Source organism: Ambystoma mexicanum, chromosome 1q (genome assembly GCF_040938575.1).
Source record: "Ambystoma mexicanum isolate Mex_15411 chromosome 1q, UKY_AmexF1_1, whole genome shotgun sequence".
NCBI classification, from domain to species: domain Eukaryota; kingdom Metazoa; phylum Chordata; class Amphibia; order Caudata; family Ambystomatidae; genus Ambystoma; species Ambystoma mexicanum.
The window spans coordinates 1,013,856,144-1,013,880,743 of record NC_090922.1 but is presented as its reverse complement, the minus strand read 5'-3'; the positions used below and the strand labels follow the sequence as shown (position 1 = coordinate 1,013,880,743).

At 43.0% G+C, this 24,600-nt stretch overlaps 2 protein-coding genes across 2 annotated transcripts in view; both read left to right on the top strand.

Moving 5' to 3' along the window:
- Window positions 1–8,679, top strand: part of LOC138540423 (calcium-activated chloride channel regulator 1-like) — a 493,684-nt gene extending 485,005 nt beyond the window's left edge. Inside the window, exon 14 of the mRNA XM_069641684.1 lies at window positions 128–8,679. Within this exon, the coding sequence (XP_069497785.1) occupies window positions 128–690 (563 nt within the window). The 3' untranslated portion in view covers window positions 691–8,679. The remainder of the gene's footprint in view (window positions 1–127) is intronic.
- Window positions 8,680–12,503: 3,824 nt separating this feature from the next.
- LOC138559855 (calcium-activated chloride channel regulator 1-like) overlaps window positions 12,504–24,600 on the top strand; it is a 603,377-nt gene continuing 591,280 nt past the window's right edge. The window contains exon 1 of the mRNA XM_069642742.1: window positions 12,504–12,656. Within this exon, the coding sequence (XP_069498843.1) occupies window positions 12,504–12,656 (153 nt within the window). The remainder of the gene's footprint in view (window positions 12,657–24,600) is intronic.

Here is a 24,600-nt window from a genome sequence, read left to right as displayed (position 1 = left end):
CCTGGATGAATTCCCTTCAACCTCCTCCTGCGCAAACTAAAGACGTCGCACCTCTGTGTATAGGAAAGAAACAGTTGTCAATCTACAATGAAACAAAAATTGACAAATTACCCTTTTCTATCCCCAGCATCTACCTATGAAATCAAAATGAGTGACAATCCAAGGAAGCTAAGAGACAATTTCCAAAATGCCACATCTCTCAACACGTCTGCTCTAATACCACAAGCTTCTGGAACCAGAGAACGAGCCACCTTCAAAGTCAATGAATTGATCGTAGAAAATAGCACTGCAGTTTACTTTGCAATATGTGCCATTGACAATGCGTCTCTTCGGTCAGATGTCTCCAATGTAGCCCAAGCTTCCATATGGGTTCAACGATTTTTGGTTAGCGGGAGTATCTCAAAGCAAACCGTTTCAAATGAGCTGTTTGTTGTGATTGGTTCCGTAACTGCAATTTGTTTCCTCGCCAGTCTAATTGTGTATTCATTAAGGAAAGCTAATTTCCCACTGTTTCAAAGGCAACCCAATGCCCGTGGAAGGGCCTGTCCAACCCAGAGAATAGATGTCTCAGAGGAGACAGAGGTAGTGCTACTGGGATCAGGGATGTCATTTCACCAAAATGCCAGGTGTAGCGGAAGTAACATCACACGACCCTTGACCTCTGATATCACCAGAGGTGATGTCATTTGACCCCAACCCATGGCGCCATAACAGGAAGTGATGGTCCACGACCTTTCACCCATTGACAAAACAGGGAGTGTTTATAGTAACAGAGACAGCAACACAATCAGAGAACAGAAATATTTTGGATGGGCAGGAATGTATTTTATATGTATATGTATGCACTGTGCTGCTGCCCGAGTCCCTTGTCAAATTCAGTACCCCCTGTTGCCCCCATACACGATTTACTTGACACTTCTCTAAGACACGCTCTCTGAAACACTTGGGCACGATATATATAAACTATCATATCATATCTCAAAAACTCTTGGCCACACAGCTGGTGGAACAGCCAGTTTTATGAGGAATCTCTTGTCCTGAGTGTTCCCTTTAGGACAGGCGCTGATCAGGAAAATTCATTGTCATTTAAAAAATACAGGGCGAGTAGATCCCTCACATGTTTACCAAGAGTTTGTCTATCTTTGTGCAAACTTTGCAAATCTAGCTACCTCCTTCACTGATGGATTGGTTAAGAAATGGGTGCTTTTAGGCTGAGAAGCATACACTTCAGGCCCACCCTGAGCAATTTGTTTGTAAACCATCTCAGGTGCATGTCAAAGAGGAAGAGTGCCTTAGAGTCTCAGCCTCCCCCACACTCCTCCCAAGTAGAAGACACGCTGCTGGCATAGAGCACCTCTTCCAGACCACCGCGAGGCAAGAAATGAACCACCATCAAGACACTCTAGTAAGGTAGAGGTCTAGTGATCTACATCATGACCAGTTGCATTGAGATAATAACTCCGAAAGAGGGCAGGACATAGAAGAAATGAGCAGACCAAAAGCATATCCTGCAATCCAACCCACCACCCTATTCACTTTTAAAATTGACATAAACGTTGGCAACCGTAATTAGAGTATAGGAAGAGGGCAATCAAAAAATATAATGACATGCTATAAACATAGGGACTGCATATTCATGGCCGAGTAGGCATGACACAAAAACCCTTGATTGAGGCCCAACCCATACTCACATGAAATCCGCGCTCTCTGTGCCATCGCTGAAAACGTTACTGGCGTGTGAGCCAGAAACACTGAAAAGTTGCACTGTACTTTCATCCAAGACAGAAACTTTGGCATGAATCACTACAAAGAGGGAAGTGTAGCACACGAACATAAAATAGGACAGCGATTTGGGAAAAAAAGAACGTTGTGTGCACTGTACCAGGCTGCCCGTAGCTTTGAATTAGAAATGGTCTCAGAGCGCCGTCCTTCTCGTGAACCATGCTTAACATACGCAGGTATTTTATTAGAGGAGCGAAATAATGTCAGTAAATAAAAGTACTGAGGTCGGCACCTGTAGCACTATACAAATAGCCACAACATAAACCAAAACATACACAGGGAAGAATAATGTCCCAGCCACGTCACTTCACTAAATCTGTTGGTAGCAAAATATTGCTAAATGTAGCTCTTCAAAACTACATTATGTTAATTGCAACTGCAACTGACCTTGGCGTTCAATAGTGTTTACTTAAAAACGTGCAACCTCAACCTTTAGGCACTTTGCAACCTCCCTCTCCGCCACCGTTTCTCGACCCGCCAAGCAAACAAAGGCAGACCACATGAAACAGTGATTGGGAGTCGAGCCAAACCCGCTACTTAGAGACCCACACCACTGGCTTGCTCATCCCTCTAGAGAAGAAGTATTATAATTCTGGCTGGCCCGACGACAGTCTTCTCCCTACTCGCCTTCCTTACGTTTGATGATTCACTAGTCCAGGGGCTGCACTGCTGCTACTGCGCTGCTCACACACACACACAACTGCTCCTGTGGCTGCCAAACCAAATTGATCCGTGGCCATCGCGCGGTGTGCCTCGGTATCAATTTATCCTCGCCCCCCACATTGCAGCAGTGTGATCAGAGGACAGGTGTCACACGGGATTGGATAAGGGCCTGCAAGCAAGCACACCCCAAATGACATCACAGGTTGGGATGGCTATTAATATCAGATGGTGGTAAATTGGCCACCCCATGTGGTTTCTCGAGCTGTCATTGTGTTCACTTTGCCCTTCATTTGTAAAGACACAGAATACTTTATGTATCCTGGACCACTATTTTTACAACAGATGTGTTAACACTGTTGTCAGGTATATTTGTATAATTAAAATGTTTACCTTTCCATTTTTTATTTGGGTTTTACTTTTTTAATTTAATGACTGTTTGCAATACATAGAGCATTAAAGTATCGATAAAGTAATAATGTACTGTTAATCACATGGAACCTATATTCTTCTGTATCCCTTAAAGTGTTTGTTTGAAAAATGGAATTGGCAGCACATGGCACAGCTGGTTCCTTATCGCCTACGACAGGGGTCTGCAACCTGTGGCTCTCCAGATGTGCAGCACTACAACTTCAATGATCCCACGCCATGAACTTTGCTGGCTAGGCTATTTCTGTGTTAGGATACCTCAGTCTCGGTTCAAACTGCCAATGAAAGTATGCTAGCAATCTGTTAGCATCAGCGTCCTCCAAGTTACGAACTACGTTTATCATTGACTACCGCATCCTCTACTGGGTCACCATCGCGCCACCAGACTCTGCCTTCTTCACTCTTACCAATAGCCTTATATTTGCTTCTTCTGTGCTACTCCTGAAACTCATGCCTATGTAATCGCTTATGCTGCTACCCTGATTACACTATTGCTATTTTGTGTCTGCATTGTACCTAACAGACCCATTTACGTATGTTGCCAGCCATATTTGTAATTCCTTCATTTCTTATATAAACATTCGTATTGCTATTGTGTACTTGACTCCATATCCGCGGCTGCCTATGCTTTTGATCTTGCTATTGCCATTACATCTGCCTCTGCTCTTAGCAAATATATTTATCCTGTTTCTAGTCATACATGTGATGCCTGCATCTCCTAACTGCTGCCATTGCACTCATGTATGACAATATCACTACCTGGTTACCTCTGTACTAGTCATATCTAGCAACACTAGCACACGATTATACCTGTAATACCTATGCAGCAGGCAGCTTGTACTGTATCTAGCATTCCACACTGTGCATTGTACTGGGATAGATCCTAGCAGCCCCTGGTATTATCCATACTGGCGCTGTATACCAACAACAGTACGTACCCCCTCTACCATTTCATCATTTTGCATTATCCACTCTTACCAGCCCATAGTCTTATCTGATTCAAGATAACTGCCCAAGTAGATCTCAGAGAACTCAGACTACTGTATTGCACAGCCTACTGGGCTGTCCTGAACTCATTCACCAGAACCTAGTCATGCTTTTAGCTCTGATGATCTTTTTGGGTCTACTTCTCAGCACGACCACACTCCCTACCAACACCATGGCAGCACCCTTATGCCATCTAAACTTAGCCATGGCAACTAAATTACCCCTCTCCAAAAATATCCCACCAACCACCTTCCTACCACAGCTTAAAACTATTAGCTGGAAACCTAACTACCTAAACACTAGCCAGCTTACATATCTTCAATCTCTCCCAAATCAAAAAAAAAACTGGCATCAGGAGTGACCTTACACAACACTCATTAGAACCCCAAGGAATCCTACGTCCTGCCAACATATCCAAACCAAACCAGCCATGCACCACCAAATGGAGGAATCACAGACTAGGTTCTAGACTTACCAAGCCTCCATCCACCCATACAAAATAGCACACTCAATCACCTCCTAAACAATCCTCTCAGAACCTACCCAAATCCGATGGAACTACTATCACTGTCAGTAAAGTCCTATCCAAAGTAAATCGTGAAATTAAAGGAGCCATAATTAACGCTCGATCCCTTGTTGCCCATGCCTCTGAAATTGCTGACATCATTACTTGTAATCAACTTGACCTCCTAGCGGTTACCAAATAACTTTACAATCATTGGAAGAGACAGAGAAACCTCCACAGGGGACGGCCTAGCTTTCATCTGCAAATCAGACCTAGCTATCAAAGTGTTAGAACCCATGTCACTTCTATCAATAGAGCTACTCTCAGGTAAACAAGGGCTATCGCTTTCACGCACCATTACCATAAATGTGATCTACCGACCTCCAGGCCCATTAGGATCATTTGAAGAAGATATAACGTCTCTTCTGAACACCAACATCAAACCTGGTTCCCAAATCATCATACTTGGTGACTTCAACTTGGGCCTTAATGACCCCAAAGACCAGAATGCCACTATCCTAGAAAATACTATCGCCGAAGCAGGCCCTATTATCAGGACCACTGGACCTGCTCACACCCAAGGGCTTACCTTGCTTATACCAACTGTACTACATATATCACCGCCACTAAACCTTATGTATGGACAGACCATTACCTAATCTAGTTCACTATCCAAAACAGCCCCCAAACCAACGCAGCCAAGACCATGGCTCCGCCAGCCTTAACTAGGTGCAAAAAGAACATCACTGTAGCCAACCTCCTACCCATGATCCAACTCATCACTAATCACACTCACCTTCCCATTGATCCTACAGAATTGGTTGATCTATATAATAATACTAAAAACTCAGCTATAGACACTATCGCTCCACTAAAACTAAGCAAAGAAAAGCCTAAAGCCCATCTTAACACCTAGTTTACCCCTAGTCTATGACTATGAGAGTATAGTGAGCGGGGGTTGCGGGGGACACCCCTGCAGCCCCCGTAGTATGTACGTGTGTTCGCATGAGAAAGGTGCAAACTTTTGGTAGTTCGAACCTTTCTCATGTGAACATACTGGCCACGGCAAAATCAGCCGCGGTTGGATCACATAGAATTAAAAAAAAGTACACTCCATAACATTGTGCTTGTTACCCAAGAAGCTACGTTGCAAGAACTCGCTAAAAACCAAACCAAACTACCTAACCAATTTAAGTTTACGTCAATCTCCATTATAGAGACAGAATTTATCATTAGATCACTCAAACCTTCCCAGTGCCTTGGGGATATTTGCCCAGCTCCTATTATTAAGGAAGCTGCAAAGGACCTAGCTCCTTTCATCACCACCTTCATTAACTCCTCTTTCAAATCCTGCTCTGTGCCCATTAAACTGAAAGATGCCTGGGTACTACCCCTCCTAATAAAACCCAACCTAGATCTGAGTGTCCTGACCAACTACAGGGCAATTACGACAATCCTGTTCTCCTTAAAATCTTAGATGGAGCTGCCTATCTCCAGATTCAATCCTATCTGGAGATCAATACTCTACTACCACTCGTCAATCTGGTTCCAGACCAAGACATGGAACTCAGACAGCCCTCCTCGATCTTAAGAACCAACTGACTGAACGGAAAGACAAAGTCCGTTCTCCTACTCTTAGACCTCTCCTCCGCATTTGATTTGGTTGACCACAAAGTCTTATGCAACCACCTCAAATCAGCCGCTAACTTCTACAAAGAGGCCTCCACATGGATGAACTCTTTCTTAGACAACAGAACCATCAGAGTCTTCTCGCCTTCCTCATCAGCTGACCCTGTACCCATCACATGCGGAGTACCGCAGGGATCATGCGTCTCCTCCACTTTGTATAATATATTTACAAAGCCCCTCTTTGATATACTCGATAATCTCGGTGTCTCATATATTAATTATGCTGACAACACCCAGATCCTCATCCCTATCCAGGGTGAACACGACAAAGATGTGGGACTCATCAATAAAATCTATCAAATCATACAAACTTGGATGGTCACTCACGGTCTATGTCATAACGACGAAAAGACTGAACTTCTCATCATAGGATCCACCAATAGCCTGAGTAAACTCCCTCTCCATTACAACTCCATCATCATCGACAGTATCAAGATAAAGGTCGCTAAGGAAGTAAAAACCTTAGGTTTTTACCTGGATTCAGTACTCAATCTCAACAGGAAAGTTAACGCCACAGCTTCTGCAACCAGCTAAACGTGCAAACTGTTGTATGCATGTAAACCTTTCCTGACCACAAACAGCTGTATCATCATCGCACGGGCACCAATCCTGTCCAAATTGGATTACTGCAACGCACTCTACCTGGGTACCAGTAATCACAATACTAACAAACTCCAAAACGTTTAAAAAAACGCCATAAGAACTACCCAGTGCATCCCTAAAGGTCAGCTCATCTCTGAAGAAAGACATTCTATCAACTGGTTAGCCATCAAAGATAGAATTAAGTACAAAACACTAAACTTGACATTCAAATGCCTTGGTAACAAGGCTACCACTTACCTGATGGAGATATTCACTAAATACACATCAGAACGACCTATCAGAAAGGTACAGGTTAATAGCATTAGAATCCCTAACTTTAAACTTAAAAAAGAGGAGGATCAAGCTTCCCAGTCTTGGCAGCTCAACTCGCGAACTATATACCAGATTCATTAAGAGCCCTAACCTCCCTCCCTGCCTTCAAAACCAATGTTAAACAATGGCTGCACGCAAATGACCAGTGACGACCTACCTCAACCTATACTGTATATATGTATATCTGTACTTATCATGACCTCAAACTGTACTGTATATATGTACATTTGTACTTATCATGTGCTTTGCACATGCCCGTAAACTATCCATGTATATTGTCCTATACTGCATTTTTTTATCATACCTATGTACCTGTAACCAAATCTTTGCAAGTGCCCAGCGGTCCGGTGCGCTCTATAAATAAATAAACAATACAACAATACAATAGCGATTATGCAAGCTGTAGTCCAAAACACCTTGGAGAGCCAAAGGATGCAGACCCTTGTCTATGGCTTCAAATTTGAAGCTGCTCCAAATCTTTATTGCATTGGCATTTGTGCAATATAATATGTCATTCACCCTATGTTCATCATGCAAAACTGTTCACTCTAGCTTATTTTGTTTGGTCCTGATATGTTTGTCATGTTGGAGAAGTTGCCATTCAGCTTTTACACACATCATCTGCATGTCTGCCTTACTGCCTTACTGCCATAAAGAACTGGATGTCTTCCCGCTTTCTCTCTCTCAACACTGACAAGACAAAGTCGTCTTTTTCCCCTCCAACTCTCCTCCCCCTTCTTCCCCTCCCCCTTGTATTCACTTCCCTCCCACTAATCTCCCTATCTCTCTCCACTCTCGTAATTTAGGCATTCACTTTCACTCCCCTCTCTCTTTCTCCCACCATATCTCTCTCACTTAACGTGCCTGTCGCTACCACCTCTTGAATATTTGCAAAATCCGCCCCTCTCTCACCTTTCATGCTGCTAAACTTCTAATCTCCTCTCTTATCTTCTCTCGCCTCTTCTACTGCTCCTCCTTACTCTTTGGCCTACCTACTTCTCATCTCAATCCCCTCAAGTCTATCTACCACTCTGCTATCCGTGCCTTCTGTCTCCTTACCTCCCGTGACCCAATCTCAGCTTCCCTCTCCTCCCTTGGCTGGCTTCCATTTCACTCTCAACTTAAATTTCACTTTCTCTGCCTTGTCTTCAAATCCCTCCATGGACTTGCTCCCCCCTACCTCTCCTCCCTCCTCTCTTTTTACACTCCCTCCTGCTCCCTTCGCTCAGCTGATCACTTCCTTCTGACTGTACCTCCGTCCCCTTGTGCCCCCTCCTGTTTCCGCTCCTTCCAGCTCCTAGCTCCCCTGCACTGAAACTCCCTACCTCTCTCAATTCGTTCTACTCCTCATTTCGTACCTCCCTTAAATCTCTCCTTCTTCATCCCCTGCCTTGAAACTCCCTCCCTTTCTTGCTCCCCCTCCTTTCTTTCTCCTTCCCTTGATTCCCTCCCTCCACTCCCTACTACCCCACTCTCACCCTTTCCCCTCTCTCCTCCCTCTCCTCCCCTCCTCTCCTCTCCCTCACATTCCCACTGCTCTTCTCTCCCTATCCCTCCAGTTTAATTGCTCTTCTTAGTGGTTTGTTGATTGATTGATTCATACTGGAATTTGCTTCTACCGTTATATCGTTTATGTTTTTGTACCAAGTTGTTCAATTGTGCAGCGCTTTGGCGTAAAGCGCTATATCAACAAATAAATACAAATACAAATGTCTCATGTTTGGTGATTATCACACTGTCTGGTCTTTAAAAATGCATGTATGTGTATATTCGTATGTAAAGGCACCTACACCAGGCTCCAGATGAACACAATACCTAGCCTTCAATAAGGGCAGAACCGAAGTACTAGGATAATTTTTGGTCTGCAGATATAACATCATATTACAGCACTTCATTTCTTGACAGATGTATTCCTACTTTGAGAAATCCTATATATACATGCATCAATCCAAAAGGCCTTACATTGGCCCTCATTCCAACCCAGGCGTTAAGGGTTTAACCCTTAACGCCTGATTTCCACCTTAACGCCTGCTTTTAGCAGGCGTTAAGTACCAAGGCGCTAAGCGTCCTTGGCGCTAATTACGGCATCGTAATTTACGGTGCCGTAATTAGTGCCTTCCCCACTCCCATTATGCCCTATGGGGCAAAAATGGGAATGGGGAAGGGTAAATGGGGATTGGGGATTTACCGCCCCACTCACCTTGGAATGGGGCGGTAAATCCGCCATCCACCATGGTGTAAACGGAGTTTACCGTTTACACCATGGTGGTAAAGTAGGGAACTTACCGCCTGGGGTGGAATGAGGACCATTGACTCAATTTGTGAACGACCTGCAAAAACTTTGGCATATTTTAGCTCTCTGAAAAGAAATTTAACCAAGGGTTAATAGACAGTGAATACATGCAATTTGATTGGCCATTGAAACTGAGATGTTCTCTTCCCTGTTAAGAATGTTATGGTTGCGGTTCTGTGTTAAATTTTGCCAGATAAAGGAAATACTGTCAACACAATCTAAAGCCACCCACAATGCCAAATTCGGGTACCTTCAAACAGACCGATGGTTTGCACCTCATAACATCATGTAATCCATTACCCGGAGGTATAAATAAGTGCACCTCTGTCAGAAACCTTCAGATTCAACTTGACGCCGTGAAAGTTGTCAAGTCCCATTGAAGTGGCTCCACACTAAAGAACAGCCATATACGTATGGGATTTCCCAGTATAGAATGGGACAGGAAGGTGATGTAGGACATATGACATTCAAAACACGTATTTAATGAACTGCTTTAACTTGAAGCTAGTACCATGCGTGTGGGTGAATGCTGAATAAAGTGTATATTTGTACATATGTAAACACTGCCTCTTGTTATTGAATGGGGCCTTCACTGACTGAATACTATTGAACATTGACCCGTTTCGTCTGATACACAGAACCACTGAGTTCTCCATTGCAAGATTCCAGGTTACCACTTCAAAATCTTCAAGCCCTAACAATCAATTAAAAAGTGTTACCATCAACCCGTTTTGCCTATCATAAATGGACATTTTTCGAGAGTTTACATCTTTTCCCAGGTCCCAGGTAGAGAGGCCAATGAGGTGGCCAGCATGGCTGAAAGAGCATCACCGCAAGGGAGGAGAGCAGCTCCCCTGCACTCCCGCAGGACCACCTTCCTCCCTGGGCGCAGTTCATTTTAGTGGGAACTGTCTGGTGCATGACACATACCATATGGATATAAAGTATCTTTGGTTTGATATGTTTGGAAGTAAAACTAATGTTGATGTGAAAGTTTCACCGATGAGCCACATGCATCACCTGCAAAGAAGAACTATGTAGCCTTACTAGATGGTACCAAAGCACCACCTATAATATACCAAAAAGACTTGTGCTAAAGCTCCATCTGTGATTCAAAACTATGTAGTGCTAATGTGCCACTAATGAGACAGAACTACAGGAGGCACTAAACCACCAGGTAGAAACCAAAATGAATGGTGATTAGAGGTGCCAACTTCGAGCCACATCAAATGCTGGAGCTAAAGTACCTCTGTTAGCCAAACCTATGTAAGCTCAGTAGGCTCTGCTAAAGTACCAGCTGTGCACCAAGACTAATCAAGATCCTTAAATGCAACCTAATAGAAAACGAAGCATCCTAAGGACAGAGGAGATTGCTTTCTGGCTCAAAATGCAAGGTTCTCTCTGCACACTCAAAACCAATCTTTTTGCTATGAGCCAAAACTCGAACAAAATCCACGTTTAGATACCGGCTTTTATTAGAGTAACTTAAAATATTACTCTGAGATGGTACTTTTAGGAGCTTACACAGTGACAGAGACTGATTCAGCAGTTAGTGGGTGCACAATAAATGAACAAGAAAGAAAAGCAAACAGAGCTGGGCATTGCTGTTACATAGAAAGGAAAAATAGACGAGGGGTTCTCCAACTTTAAACTCCATTGGTGGCAGGAAGAAGTAGGCCACGAGTTCAGTCCTGCATGACCCCTATATGTTAAGGGCAATACGATTAGAAGTAAACAGACACATCATCTAACACTCAGAAGCTGTTCTCATTGCTCAGAAATTACACTTCAAGCAGAGCCATGCTATTTACTCAGTGGTTTGTATGGAACGTGTAATGTGCCTAAACACTTAAACTCCTCTTACTCATCTACAAATGCATGTACGGGTTGGCAGCCCCTGCATCTCTGACTCAATCTCTTGCCCTGGTCCTGTGGGCCCCACCGGTGCTATCCTCAACCTCTCTGTCTCTTACCCGCCCAAGCTCACTTAAGTGCATTCTCTACTTGCCTTACACCACTGGAACACCCTACCAACAGACACAAAATCCATACCCCCTCTGTCATCCTTAAAAAGCACCTTTCTTCCCAGGAAGCGCCAGTCCACCTCTTCCAACCCCCACACCCCATCCACTCCCATCCCCACAATGTGATCTCCGCTGTACTAGACCCACTGTATCAACTCTGCATCCAGTGCCCAGATGCCTCTGGGTTAGGTGCGCTATACAAATGACAAAATAAAAAAATAAATCTCTGTTGCTCCCTTCCTCACGCATGCAATGCATGCTCTGTCATGCTCCCCCTCTTCGTACCACCGGTCACTAGCATAACTGGTTCATTTACTCAGCCACACCTCGCCCTACATGGATGTAAGCCGCCCTCCCCAATGTCTGTCCATGCCCATAAACACTAGGCGAAGTGTGCTTTTATCAAAGCGCTTTCTTTCTTCAATAAATACTAAATACCAGCACAAAAATAGTCTTGTGAAGTTAATCACCGAGCATTAATGAACTTATGATTAGGGGGACTCATATAATTACTGCTAATAATGATACGCTTCGACGGACCAACACAATGAGCCTTCTGAACACTATCTACTGATACATGTGTGCAACTGCATAACGCATCTGCATAAATAGGCAACTATTGGGAATACGTGTAATCATGCATGTGCTTGCGCAATGTTTAATATGGATTGCGTAGCCTAAGGTATCTTACGATGGAGCAAAAGTGCAAACGTGCCACGAACAGCTGTTCGCTTTTTTTTTACCAACCTCTAGAATCAGGAGATATGACAATAATGTAGATCTTCTTCTTAGGCTTCCCACCGAGCGTTTCCCCTTAATACCTGATGACGTGCACCCCAAAGGTCCCCTGCTGTCTGATTGTGTGTAGGTTGCACTCTGCCTGTGTCACTAAAACTCTTGTATGTGAACCCTCTTTTCCTCTGAACAAGAGACTCGAATTGATGTTTAAATCAAAGCTTGAGGCAACACTGGCCCAACCCGGCAGATCGATACCCGAATGTGCTCGGCGCTCAATTGCTGGTTAATGTTTGACTATTCGCCTGCAATAGAAGTTAATTAATACTGTTTGCCCAGCAATTGGCTTCTTGTCATATCTAGGAGACAGTCCTGCCTTGCACTTCCCTTCTGATCAGAATCTAGCAGAGCAAAGCAGTGGCTCCTGGGGCAAGATGCCAAGGTGACGGTCAGAGAGGGAAAGGGACCTGTAGAAAGGGCCGCGATGCACCCCTGGCACGGCGTGGCGGTGCTCTGGACACTCCTGCACTTGGGGAACTGCTCTATGGTGCAGCTAAAAGACAATGGATACGAGGACATTGTCATCGCAATTCACCCAGCGGTGCCAGAAGATTATACTATCATTGAAAATATAAAGGTAAAACGCTGTCATTTGAAGCATTCCCAGCCTGCAACCCGTGGCTCTCCAGACGTTTTGGACTATGACTCCCAATGTCCCAGACCCTTGACTGTGCTGGCTAAGGCTGACGGGAGATGTACGACTGGAGCAGGATCATGGAGTTCATAATCTACAGCATCTGGAGAGTCAAAGGTTCCATACCCCTGCCGCAGAATCCAATTACTTATATCGTCACTGTCACTACAATTGCAGGTGTGGGCTATTCATTCTAAATTGATGCCCGACGCAATAGTTTAGCAAGCCTTTGCATAGAAGAGGTGAGTGCAATTGAAATGCTTTTAATCAGTTTGGAAACAGCAATACACGTGTTACTAGGCAGGCAGAATACTGTGTTAGCCAGATGAAAAGTGCACTTTGTCCTATTCAAAAGGTACAGAAAATAACATTCAAGGAGGAGACTTTCATTAAGCCATCCTGTATATATAGAATCATAAAAAGTTAGCTATTAACTACAGGTGTATCTTCCACCGAGGGGTTCCAAGTGATGTCTGACAGAAAACAAAACCGAAGCTGGATTGCTATGTCGTCAGTCAGAACCCTGTGGTGGAACACACACCCCCCTTTGGTAACTAACCATGTACATGATGTTATGTTGTTGTTGATATGATATGGTCCATTCACTCCAATTAAGCAGCGTATATGACGTTAAGAAATATGAGACAAAACTATTTTTGGCTCTGTTGATAAGTGAATTTTATATTTTTTCTACTAGTATAGTATTTGTTTATTGCACATTTTCCCTAAAGTGTGCTTCCGTTTTTTTTTTTTAACTCTGTTGATGACAAAGTGCTTGACAGTGGTCCATTTCTCCGGAGGCTGAGCAAGACTCCTTCAGTTTTAATGGAGATGGTGCATGTGGAGAGTTGTTGATTTATTTCCTGTTTTATCAGCCTACATCTTTCTAAATACATTAGGAGGGTTCAGCTTCATCAGGATGTGTGTGTGTGTGTGTGTGTGTGTGTGTGCGTGTGTGTGTATAGCTAACCCAACTATTGGTGTAGGTCTGTACTACAAAAGTGGGTAGAGTGCCTGAGCAGCCAGACTTATCTCAAGAGGGGTACATGTGAGCTGTAGAGCTGTAGCATTGAAATCCACAAATACAAGTAAACAAATAACACTTACTATCAAGGCTTTCTAGTAAAATGATTAATTATTTATTTAACATTCAGTTTTAAATAAGCCTTCTTTAAAAAGGTCAACGTCCAACAATAAAAATATACTTCATTACACGTTCTCAGAATCAAGGTTAGCAAGTAGATAATCGTTAGATATGCTTCTTACACACTTCCTACACCTTGAGGTGAATTCAATCTACTAGGACCATATTGGCATTTATATATCACTTTTTTGTACTTGGTAAAATTCTGAGGTTGTGGAAAAGGAAAAGGTTAGGGAAGGAAAAAGTTTAACATGTTCTCAGAGCATGTGAGTACTTTTCAATCTCACAATGAAATCTAGATTAGATCTTTCCCAGCAATACAAGGTAACTTATGCACCACCTATGAGGGGCAGTTAGAATCAAAGTCAATGGGTCAGAAGAGTCTGCATGGAGACACGACAGCCAAAATCAATTATAACAATGTCTATGGATCTGAGGGACTTCTTTAGATAGCACAAAGTCTTGCACAATGTTTAGAGAGTTTGTAATGAAATCACTGTTGGACCACAAACTGTGATGCTTGTGAAAGACAGAGATGAGATGAACTCCGCAAAAAGCAGCTACTGCAAGTCTCCAGTGAGATAATGCAAACTTCAGACAAAAGAGGTAAGTACCCCTTAGTCGAGACAGCACCTTAGGTTTGAAGAAGAGGATCCAGCTGGATTCTGTTCTGGTTGCAGTCTTGCAGATCTTGGGCCTTAGTCGTGGGGATACGAGGGAGGACGTCTGGATGACTCCAGCACAGCTTTTTGAAGGTCGGCGGCAGCTATGGGCTCTGACCAAGAGTTTCACTATGTACCCTGTTTAGGAAATTACCCTACCTCTCATTGGTGCCACAGCTTGTGTCTGCTTAAGTACATTCCAAAGTGGATGCAACTTTCGTAACAGCTGTAGCTGGTCCTCAAAAATGGTCACCTATAGTATTAATACAAGTAAATATGAGTAAACATTTATATTGGGGTGCAATTAAGTGGAACAAAATTAATTTTAAATATATCATGTTAAGAATAGGACCTACCTCCTGGTGTGGAGCTGGTCCCCAACTCGAAATTAAGAGAGGCAAATATGCCAAAATGGAATTACAATCGCGGTCAAAAGCCGTTAGTTGCTGCCGTACTATTTGAGTACACTTGCTCTGTAAACAACATAGTTGTGCTTAGAATAGAATCTCACACTATGCTTATTAGTGATCTGTTGTCAAGTAAGTTAGTAAAGAAAGAAATCATTGCCTCCCTCCTCTTGGGGAGCTGATTTATAGATTGGTTGTATCTATTGAATAGATGACAAAGTGTTTATTCAACCACGTACAATTGCTGTCTTCACACGAGTAAATCAGGTCTGTAAAAAGCATTGCCGTGCTAAAAATACATTCTGCAAGTATAGCATTACCATAAACGATGGTGCGGAAAGTACCAAAATCAAGTTACCTTAAGGTACACGCAGGAGAATTCGGGTGATGGAAAGGGAGAATTCCAGATGTTCAATGTCTATAAGACAGATCTCCTAAGAGAGTGTAAATGCGTACAATCAATATGCATCCGGTCGCATGGTGACTTGCATTGTGCGTTGGCATTTAAGAGGAAGGAATGACCAGCGAGGCTACAGGAGGGTCCTCAGGATCTTCCTGGAGCTCTGGTCTGGCTTAAAGACGATGCATTCGACTACAGATTTCTCGGCCCATGCTACTCGGATCTAGCAGCAGCGCAGAAATACAGCTCGTTGGGGAGAGCCCTCCAGCAAAGTTCGTCTTGGAGTTAGTTGGTCCCACCAACCCAAGGTAAGAAGTTGTCAGTTCCGGGGCATCTCTAGTTGATTCAGAATTGGAGATTCAGCACTGCAGCAGGGCTTACCAGGCAGTTCAATGGTCCAGGAGGGTGCAGCAAGCTTCTCTTCCAGATTCCTTCATCAGATGTTTCGTCCAGTGGTTGACTCTTCCTTCCGTCCAAGAAACCTCACCTTTTATGCAGGTTTCTCCCATTCATGCATAGCCTAGCTGCCACTCACACAGCAGGGTGGCAGTCCTGCATGGACAGGCAGTCAGCCAATCAGCACTGGGTGCATTCAGGTTACCAAAGAGACTAAGGACAGGGAGTGTCAGGCACCTCCCTCGCTTTCTGCCATGCCAGACACTGGAGCCAGAGGCAGGTTTCAGCACTGACGCCTGCCAAAGTCAAAACGAACCAAAGGATTGAACCTGGTTTGGCGCGCAGAGTAAACCCCAAGAAACATCTCACAAGTAAGAAACAGTAGAAAAAGAAGACTGTGACCATTTTGACAAAATGGTCAGCCATGGGTGCTACACTGCAGCTGAGGATTCAGGCTGCGGTTGAAAAGCACAATGGTAGGAAAATTAAACCACTGCCACCAGCCATTTAAAGTAATGAGGGTAACATAAAACATGTTACATGAGTATGTAGAAAAAGGGGCTACTAAGTAACTCCCCAGCACTCCACATAACATGGTGTGTGCTGGATCTACAAAGAGAAAAGGTAAGTAAAGTCAATTTAACTTTACTGTTCTTGGGAACAGTATTTCACCCAAGAGAAGGTGTTTAAACCTTAAGAGAAATCCAAAGGACTTCTCTGTGACACTGCACTGAAGGTGCTATGTGTCACCATACAGAAGTAGAGGCCTATGGAGTTTGTCAGACTCCAAAAACAAAGGAAACATAAAATCCAACTCAGATCAAAACACATGAGTGAGTGAGCAAAAGGGCTCACTCACACCAGGGTTAAAATTAAAAAGTCCTTAAGTCCAGCAAATGAGCTGGGAGTCTGTAAGGTGGGAGGAATTAAGCACTGAAATGAAAATTCTCCCAAACACAGTCCCTGTAGGGAATTCCTCCCTTCTCCCAAAGTGGGAGCAACCCCTTTTGAGACTAAGGATGTAAGCCTGCTGCGCAATACTTTCCCAAGGACAAAGTATGAGTGGGATCCCACTGTGGGAGACCCCTCTATTTGGGGACAGGGAATGACCAAGTAAGGATTCCATCCAACCTCCCGTCACTTCAGAGTCCCATTGTTTGTTGGTTATATGGGAATTGAACAGGGCCCCTTTAAAGTGAATGGCTTAGTTTCTGATCTGTATTTGTTAATGCCTCTTTGTTGAAACCAGGACCAATGGAATCTTCCCTCCCACTCCAGGGAGGAACCTAAATACAGCAGGACGGCAACCACAGAGGGAAGAATCAGTTCCAGAGCGAGATACGCTGGCTTGCAGGGATGCGCAACTAGGGAGATGCTCCCATACAGGAGGAGTTAACAGCCACGAAGTTGGCGTGACAGGTGAAGCTCAGTGGAAGCCTGATGGCAGCCCGTGGAGAGAAGGCAGAAGTCCTAACCAGACAGGAACCACGGAAGAATGGAGCAGAACTGAACAAAACAGGATGCAACAGCGCCCTATTCCGCCAAAGCTGAAGCCCAGAAACAGAAGAGGAACAGTGGAACAGCAGACAGTGTGAAAAAACTTAAAGGGAAGGACGCTGACCCACATGGGCCAGAGTGACCACCTCCACTACAGAGCAACACTGCTGTAACACAGGTATGCAGCAACCTCAGAGGAGAAATTGGAAGGCAGTGAGGCCGCAACGGAGCTCACATTGGGATGAAAGTGTACATCTCCCTTGACGGGATGAGAGAAGCATCAGACCACACCAGGCTGTGAAGCCCCGAATCCCACAGTGGGATAATGATCCGAATACCTGAGGACGGGATAAGAGATGAAACATACTGCACTGGTCTGAGCAGGCCCGTAACCCACATGGGGCAAATTATCAAATACCCCATGAAGGGGTGAGAGAAGCAGCTGATTGCACTGGGATGAGAAGCCCCATACCTCATACAGAGCTAACAACCCAAATAACCCAGGAGTGGGTGAGAGAAGTGATGAACCCAACAGGGTTCACCCATGACAGGTTGAGATTAGGAATACATCAGAAGAAGAGATGAGTTAGAAACCTTTTCGGACTACGTGATGAGGACATTGCTTTGATCCAAAGGATACACTGAAAGACATTTTTGATTTGAAACTGTTCTACAAAGCCAAAAGCATGAAGACACGGGAGGAACTCTATGGTGTGGTGGGGTTCAGAAATCCAACCACAACTCATTTACCCAAGTGGGAGTAACCGTATCCTAAGCTAAAACTTAGATTCTATTTCTTTCTTTCTTTACATCATTGTAGGTCTGATGTTAGTTTAGGGTAGGTTATGACAGAGGACTGAATTTATTTGTGAGATGTTCTGATGAGCACTTGTCTGTTGCGTTCTAGCCTAGGTAATCCATCATCCATCATAGAAGTAGGGTTAGGGGAGGTTTCTGTAATTTCTTCAATAAAACACACTGTTCAAATATGTCCTCTTGGCTGTCTCTTATGTCTCACTTAGCACACTCGCTGAGAGAAGGCAAAGCTAAGAAGAGAGTGCCATTCCTAGGAGTTTGCATAAGTGTGGCGTCACCACAGAGTACTTAAATGCAGCATGCATGTTTACCACATTGATCCTTTCTTCAGGAAAAATTGCAGAAATAAGAAATTCATTATTTCATGTGAGCTCTAGGATTTTGGGTCTTGGAGGTACACATGTTTATGGCAAAGAGATCTGAAGCTACATCAGACTCTTCACAAGTGCATCTGTAGAAAATCCACCTTTAAAACCATAGCATACCATCATCACAATGGCTAAATTATGAAATAGTTAATTGTCAGAAGGTGAGAGATAATGCATATCCTTTGGTACAGGCATCTCATGGAGTATCTTAATGCGTTTCTAAACATTATTGGATTGATGTATACTGTTGCTTGCAATGTTCACATTTTTACATACATTTTTAAGAAAATAGTAAGTACCACTGAACATAATTTTTTATTGAAGTTCTGTATTACAACCTGGGAAGAGCAGAACAACCAATCGTGTTGCTCAGATCACGGGCTGAATTCCATGATACAAGCTTGCATTCCCAGCAGCCTTCTCGCCTCCGGTCACCGTTTCCTTCCCTCCCCGCACCGCTAACCCACTCACCTTAAGCTTTCAGCAGCGGCGCAACCGCCGCTTCTACCTCCCAGAACACCATAGAAATGGAAGAAGGCCTCTGCATGCTATCATGTATTCTTTTTTTTAAATTTAACAGTAGCACTAATGATCAGATTGTGTCCTTACTCCTTTGGTTTTTCCCAACCCCCCCCTAAAGTATTTAGCTTGCAGGATAATCCTCGTCGCATTGCATTTTACTTATTGATTGTGATACATTATTAGAAGTAATTTGGTGTTATCTGAATATCTTAATTCTGAACTATTTGCCTGATTCTTTTTGTTTTCAGTTCGACTTTTTATTGTATTCTAGCCTTTTGATTCTAGCATTTTGATTTTCTTGCAAAAACTTTTCTTTTTGCCCCTATTTCCCCTTTTCACAGAGCACTTCGCACAGCTTCTGCTGATCTTCTCTCTGATATTTCATTCTTCTTGCCCTGACATTGTGGCTCTCCCTTCAGGTGTATAACATTAAGGTGTACCTTGTGAGGGCATGGTGCTCAGTGACCACAGTAAAATTTGATAGATGGAGAGGTTTGAATGAAATTCCACCGGTAATTGCTCTGGGCAGCTTCCCATTCCATTATTATTCAGCCCAGTGTGCCATTATAAAAGGGGACCTCATATGCAGCTCAATCCTGGTTCCACAACAAAGGAGAAATCCAGTAAAACCTGCTAGGTGATATTCCTTTTGCATGGGCCTGTTAGCAACCTTATTCTTATTTAAGCCTCAGTGGGACTCACTAGTGACCCCTGGATCCACGTCTGCCATTCCAGTGACACATACGCCTGTTATCCCTAAGTTGTTTACCAATGTTTTCCTTCATGAGTACCTTAAGTACTCATCAGAAACACAAAAAAATCATATGTGTGCCCAATTCCACCAGGGCCAGATCAGGACTCTCTGCTTGCAGAAAACACATACTTTGCTTTGAAGACTCTTTCCAATGTTGGGCTTGTGGTAGTATGGGTGTCACTGCAAGCCACCCATTATTGGTATGCCAGAGAGTGCTTCGTTTTTGGCAAGGCGTCTTTGGTAGATTAGATTTGGTGAATGTATTGACTTTCCATAGAACACCACTAGTTAATGTGCTGAATTTCATTGTATGCACATATTCATATTCATACCAACATTGGATGTTCAGGTCTCTGTGTTTTGCTGCGAAAAGAGTTACTCTATAAATGTACAAATCTAATAGGAAACCTTGGAAAGATAATCTGCATTATTTGTGCCTGTCAGCGGAAGCAAAACCAGTTAGGCAGCCTAAGAGGTATGACATGAGGAATCAACGGATTGAGTACATTTACTAATGAAGGGTTGCATTTCCCCATTTACCTTGAAAGGTGAGTGGAATACAGAATAATAACATGGCCTGGTAATATATTTCAGAATTCTAGCTTTCGTTCAGACAGTGACTGAAAATCTAAAAAAAGGCCATTCAGTAGAAGTGTACTTTCAAATAGACATGGATAAAACAGTAAGGGGAAAAAATGAGTTTGGTTCACATACTGTTTCCTGATTTGTGTCTGCGGACGCCTCCTGGCCAATCATTGAGGCGCGTAACATTTATGGACATCGCATGAAGACGATTTGAGACCTGTATGAAAAGTGTACATTTATTCAATCACTTTAAAACTGACATCAAAGTCAGCCTTCACTTGCCCTTGATGTGAGTTTTTTTTATGTCAATTGTGTAATGTAAAACTGTATGTTCAATCCATCACCTTACTACTGACATCAAAGCCAAGTAAGACTTGCATTTGATGAGAGTTTCTAGGAATGTTAATTGTGTAATGTTCAAACTGTTCATTGTGTATTGTACGAACTGTAAAACTCATATACTCTGTGTACAGTTCGTATGAAATATGTTTATTCATTCTGATTAGGCGTCATATATGTATATACATTTCAAATGTTAACATTTTAAAACTGGCTAGGTTAATTTTCTAAAACATTTTTCGGTGCACTCATTTCAGGCACCTGCAAAAAATTGTAACAATCAAAGTGGGCCATTAGGAGATATTTGTCTAAAAAAAATATTTATTATTCTGGGAAAATCCGATGTCAAAAGCTGTTCAAAATACGATCAAAATAAACATTTTTCAAACTGAAGCCAGTAATGTAAAATTCTGAAATGTTATGTGCATAGGCAGCTGTCTCGAGTTATTATTGTAGAATATTTTCTGAATTGTTCATGAATGCATTCGAAAGATGTTGAGAAAAGTAATTTTCAGAAATGCCATAGAGAATACTTAAGCTTTACTACGCCTTGCACTAGTGTGAAGGCATATTATATATGGCTATATATATATACATCAATAATCAAACTTTCATTAAGACAGTTACGGTGAGCTGAATAATCACATCAACAAAACACCCTTGAAATTCAGCTGGTGTGCGAAGTGATGACCATCTTAACTTGTAATGCCTCTTTTAGATATCTCCCATTGATAGGGAAGATTTTACTTTTCGTTGCTTTCCCTCCATAAGACATCTGGGAGTTCCTTCTTTTTGCTATTATAACCAAACTTGTATGACTTTTTGATATAAGTGAAGCCCTTTTTCCCCATACTGCGCTAGGCTGATCTGTTTTGACGGCACTCATCAGTCCATGGCTATCCGTGCCGGAGAAAGCTGATATCCATAGCAAACATCTTATTTTAAAAATGTTTCCTGCACTCATCACCTTCAGTGAAGTGCTGTTTGCATTTTTGTGGTTATTGGCATGATGTTTTCAGTATGGTGTCATGGAAGCTGATACTTTTGCTGTGTTTTCGTTTTTAATATTCTTGTGCATGTTTGCATTTTTCAACTTAATGCCAAATGGAGTATCATATACTCTAAAATGGCTGTGCCACAAGATTTTTGGCTCCCCTTTGGCCATCCTGTCTTTTGACATTCTTGTTGGCCTGGAGTGGCTAGATTTTCCATAGATGGTAGGCACTTTTCTGAAAAAAGCTCCACCTTTAGCAGGCCAATATGCAGTCTGTGGCCAGATGTTGGGAGCTGGGTCTATCTGGATCAGGTCTACATCCAACCCAGGTGTGTCTGTTGCCAGCCAGATGCAGTAGCCAAAGGCTGTCCAGGTTTGCACAGCCCCCACCAGTTTGAATGGTGCAGATCTTTGCCATTGGTTGGCTTGGGGCAACTTCAGCCCGGATTCTGGGTAAAAGTAGGACTCTTGCAGGCCACACTTCAGATCCTCGTTGAAGCCAAGATTTATACAAAAGAGAGCAGCCCACTGAAGACCTGAAAGGTGTCAGTGGAAGGTCCCCAGCATCCCGTTTGTCATTTGCCCTGTGAAGCCCTGCCACTCTGCAGATCTCAAGAAGACCTTCATCTGTGCTTCCATGTCTGGACCTGTGGGAACATCCAGTGCTGACCGCTGCTTGAAGAGTCAGCTGCTGGAAGTGCTTGAAAAAGTCCAGGAACCATCCTGTGGACTAGCCAGAAGTCCTCCAGGGTTACTTCACTGCACCAGTTGCCATCCTGAGGTGAGCATTGGGACCCCACAGATGCTCAGCTTATGGAACATGAAGGATTTCTCTGAAGTTGCAGCTCTCCATCACGAAGTTGAACCTTGCAGGGACTGTTTCTTTGTTCTTGCCACATGGGGGCATCTTCTGCCATTTTCTTCAAGTGGCCAATGCTGTTTGCCACCTGTAACGCATCCTGAGAGTCCTCTGAGGTTGTCTCCAGAGTGATGGTCCCAAAGTTGGTGTGCCCTGAGGGTCCAGCTGTCCAGAATCCAGAGCCTGGTCTATCGGAGCACAGAACTCTGTACTAGCCAGACCCAAGAACTCAACGCCTGAAGTGAACTCTGCACCTGCAACAACCGGCATCCTCCAACTGAACCAAGGCATGAATCCTTATGACACAGCAATTTCAGGAACTCCTACAGTGGTACCCGGGTGAATCAGACTAGAGGAGGCATAGTCCTAGCCCTATTTCTCTCTTGCTTAGCACTAAACTGTGGTGTTAGGACCTAATATCCTCTCATGGGTCTCCTCTAAGGTGGCTGGATTCGAAGAGGGCCTTTCCAAGACTTTCCTATTGCTCTTACAGAACTTTGAAACCCTTACAACTATTTGACTCAAGCCTACACTTTTGCAAATTATTAAAATAGACTCATAACCTCCTGAAAATACTCGTATTGGAACCTGTAACTCTAAGGGTGGCCCGGCCTTACTTTATTAACTAGGGAAACACCTTTTAAGGTTAGAACCTTAGATCTAAAGTTTTGTATAATGTTTGATAACTTCTTTCTTAACCTATTAGTTCTCAAATCATTGATTACTTATCTGTTTCTATTTCATTATTCACTTGCTTTACTAATCTGCAAGACATTGAAATTAATTTCTAACTGTGTTCAAAAGTGAAATGTTAATCATCTGAGCAGAGCAGGCAACGGTGAATGTGCATCTATTAGTACTCAATGTTTCATTGTGTTACTTAACTGTGTTTCTTAAGTGGATACACACTGTCTGTGGCCTAAAAAAATAACAGTGTTTTTGTACATCCTGTGTAACTTTTATTATTAAGAGAGTTCTGTGTGTGATTAATTGATCCATTCACCACTCACATGCCCTTATAAGTCTAACCCTTGATGTTCAGTCACACGACCCAGATTTGGGAGGACCTTAGTGTTTCTCCCTGTTCATCAAAATAGGGTAGTCTCTCAGAATCTGTCCACAGGAATTAATTTGAAAATCCATTTTAACAACCATGATGTCATTTTGTATGTCATTGCGAAACCCTTTTGTGGTAGATACCCTCGAGTTGAGATCTTCATCACTTCCCGTTCATTCTGAATTTCAAGGGTTTTATTGTGATAAATCAGCTCACCTTAGTCACCTTACTTCTCTGTTTACTCGTTTTCTTCAGCTAATTTCAAGAGTTGTTTTATGATATATATTGTTCCAGCCCTATTGGCATGGTCTTTTTATTTGTGGCCACTGCCCACTAGGGCATTCATAACCACTTGTGGGGCTCAGGGCAAAAACACCTTCACTGAACCAAAGGATTTAAGGAATCCAAATATCTGTTTCGCGCCCCCCTCATCCTGATCACCACACATAGCTTGACACGCTGCATCACAGCGATCAATATAGGCATGTGCACTCCCTTTCAGCACCATTTCCTGCTTCATTGTGCCTGTAATCAGAATGATAAACAAGTACAATTTCAAGGGCAACATTAGCAGTCCACAATAACGGTACTTGTGATTTAGCATAGGTACATGACACTTTTCATCCAGCCATGAGGAAGGTAGACCAGTCATAGTATGAAAGAAGGACACAGATCATATGGAAAAGGTGCACACAATCCAGAATAGACAGACGAATCAGATTAGCTGCTTCACAGAATGCAAAAAAGATCGAGCATGGATACAGGAGACCAATTGGAAGCAAGGAGAAAGCTACAAATAACTTTGGATAGATAGTGGGTGAGGTTTATAAACTAACAGAATGATGTCCGTATTCAGACAGACTGAGATTAATAGAGGGACATGGTTTTAATGTAGTGTTGCCATTATAGAGAAAAAAGACATGTGACTGTGGTCTGCAATATATCAATGCTCTGCATTATTATAAAGGAAGCAACAAGTGAAACCATGAATAAGGCATTTTTGAAGATCATACCGTAAAAACGAAATAACTCTGAAGGGTGACAATTCTGAAAGGTTAGGGGACTGTTAATTTTGACTGTTTAGACA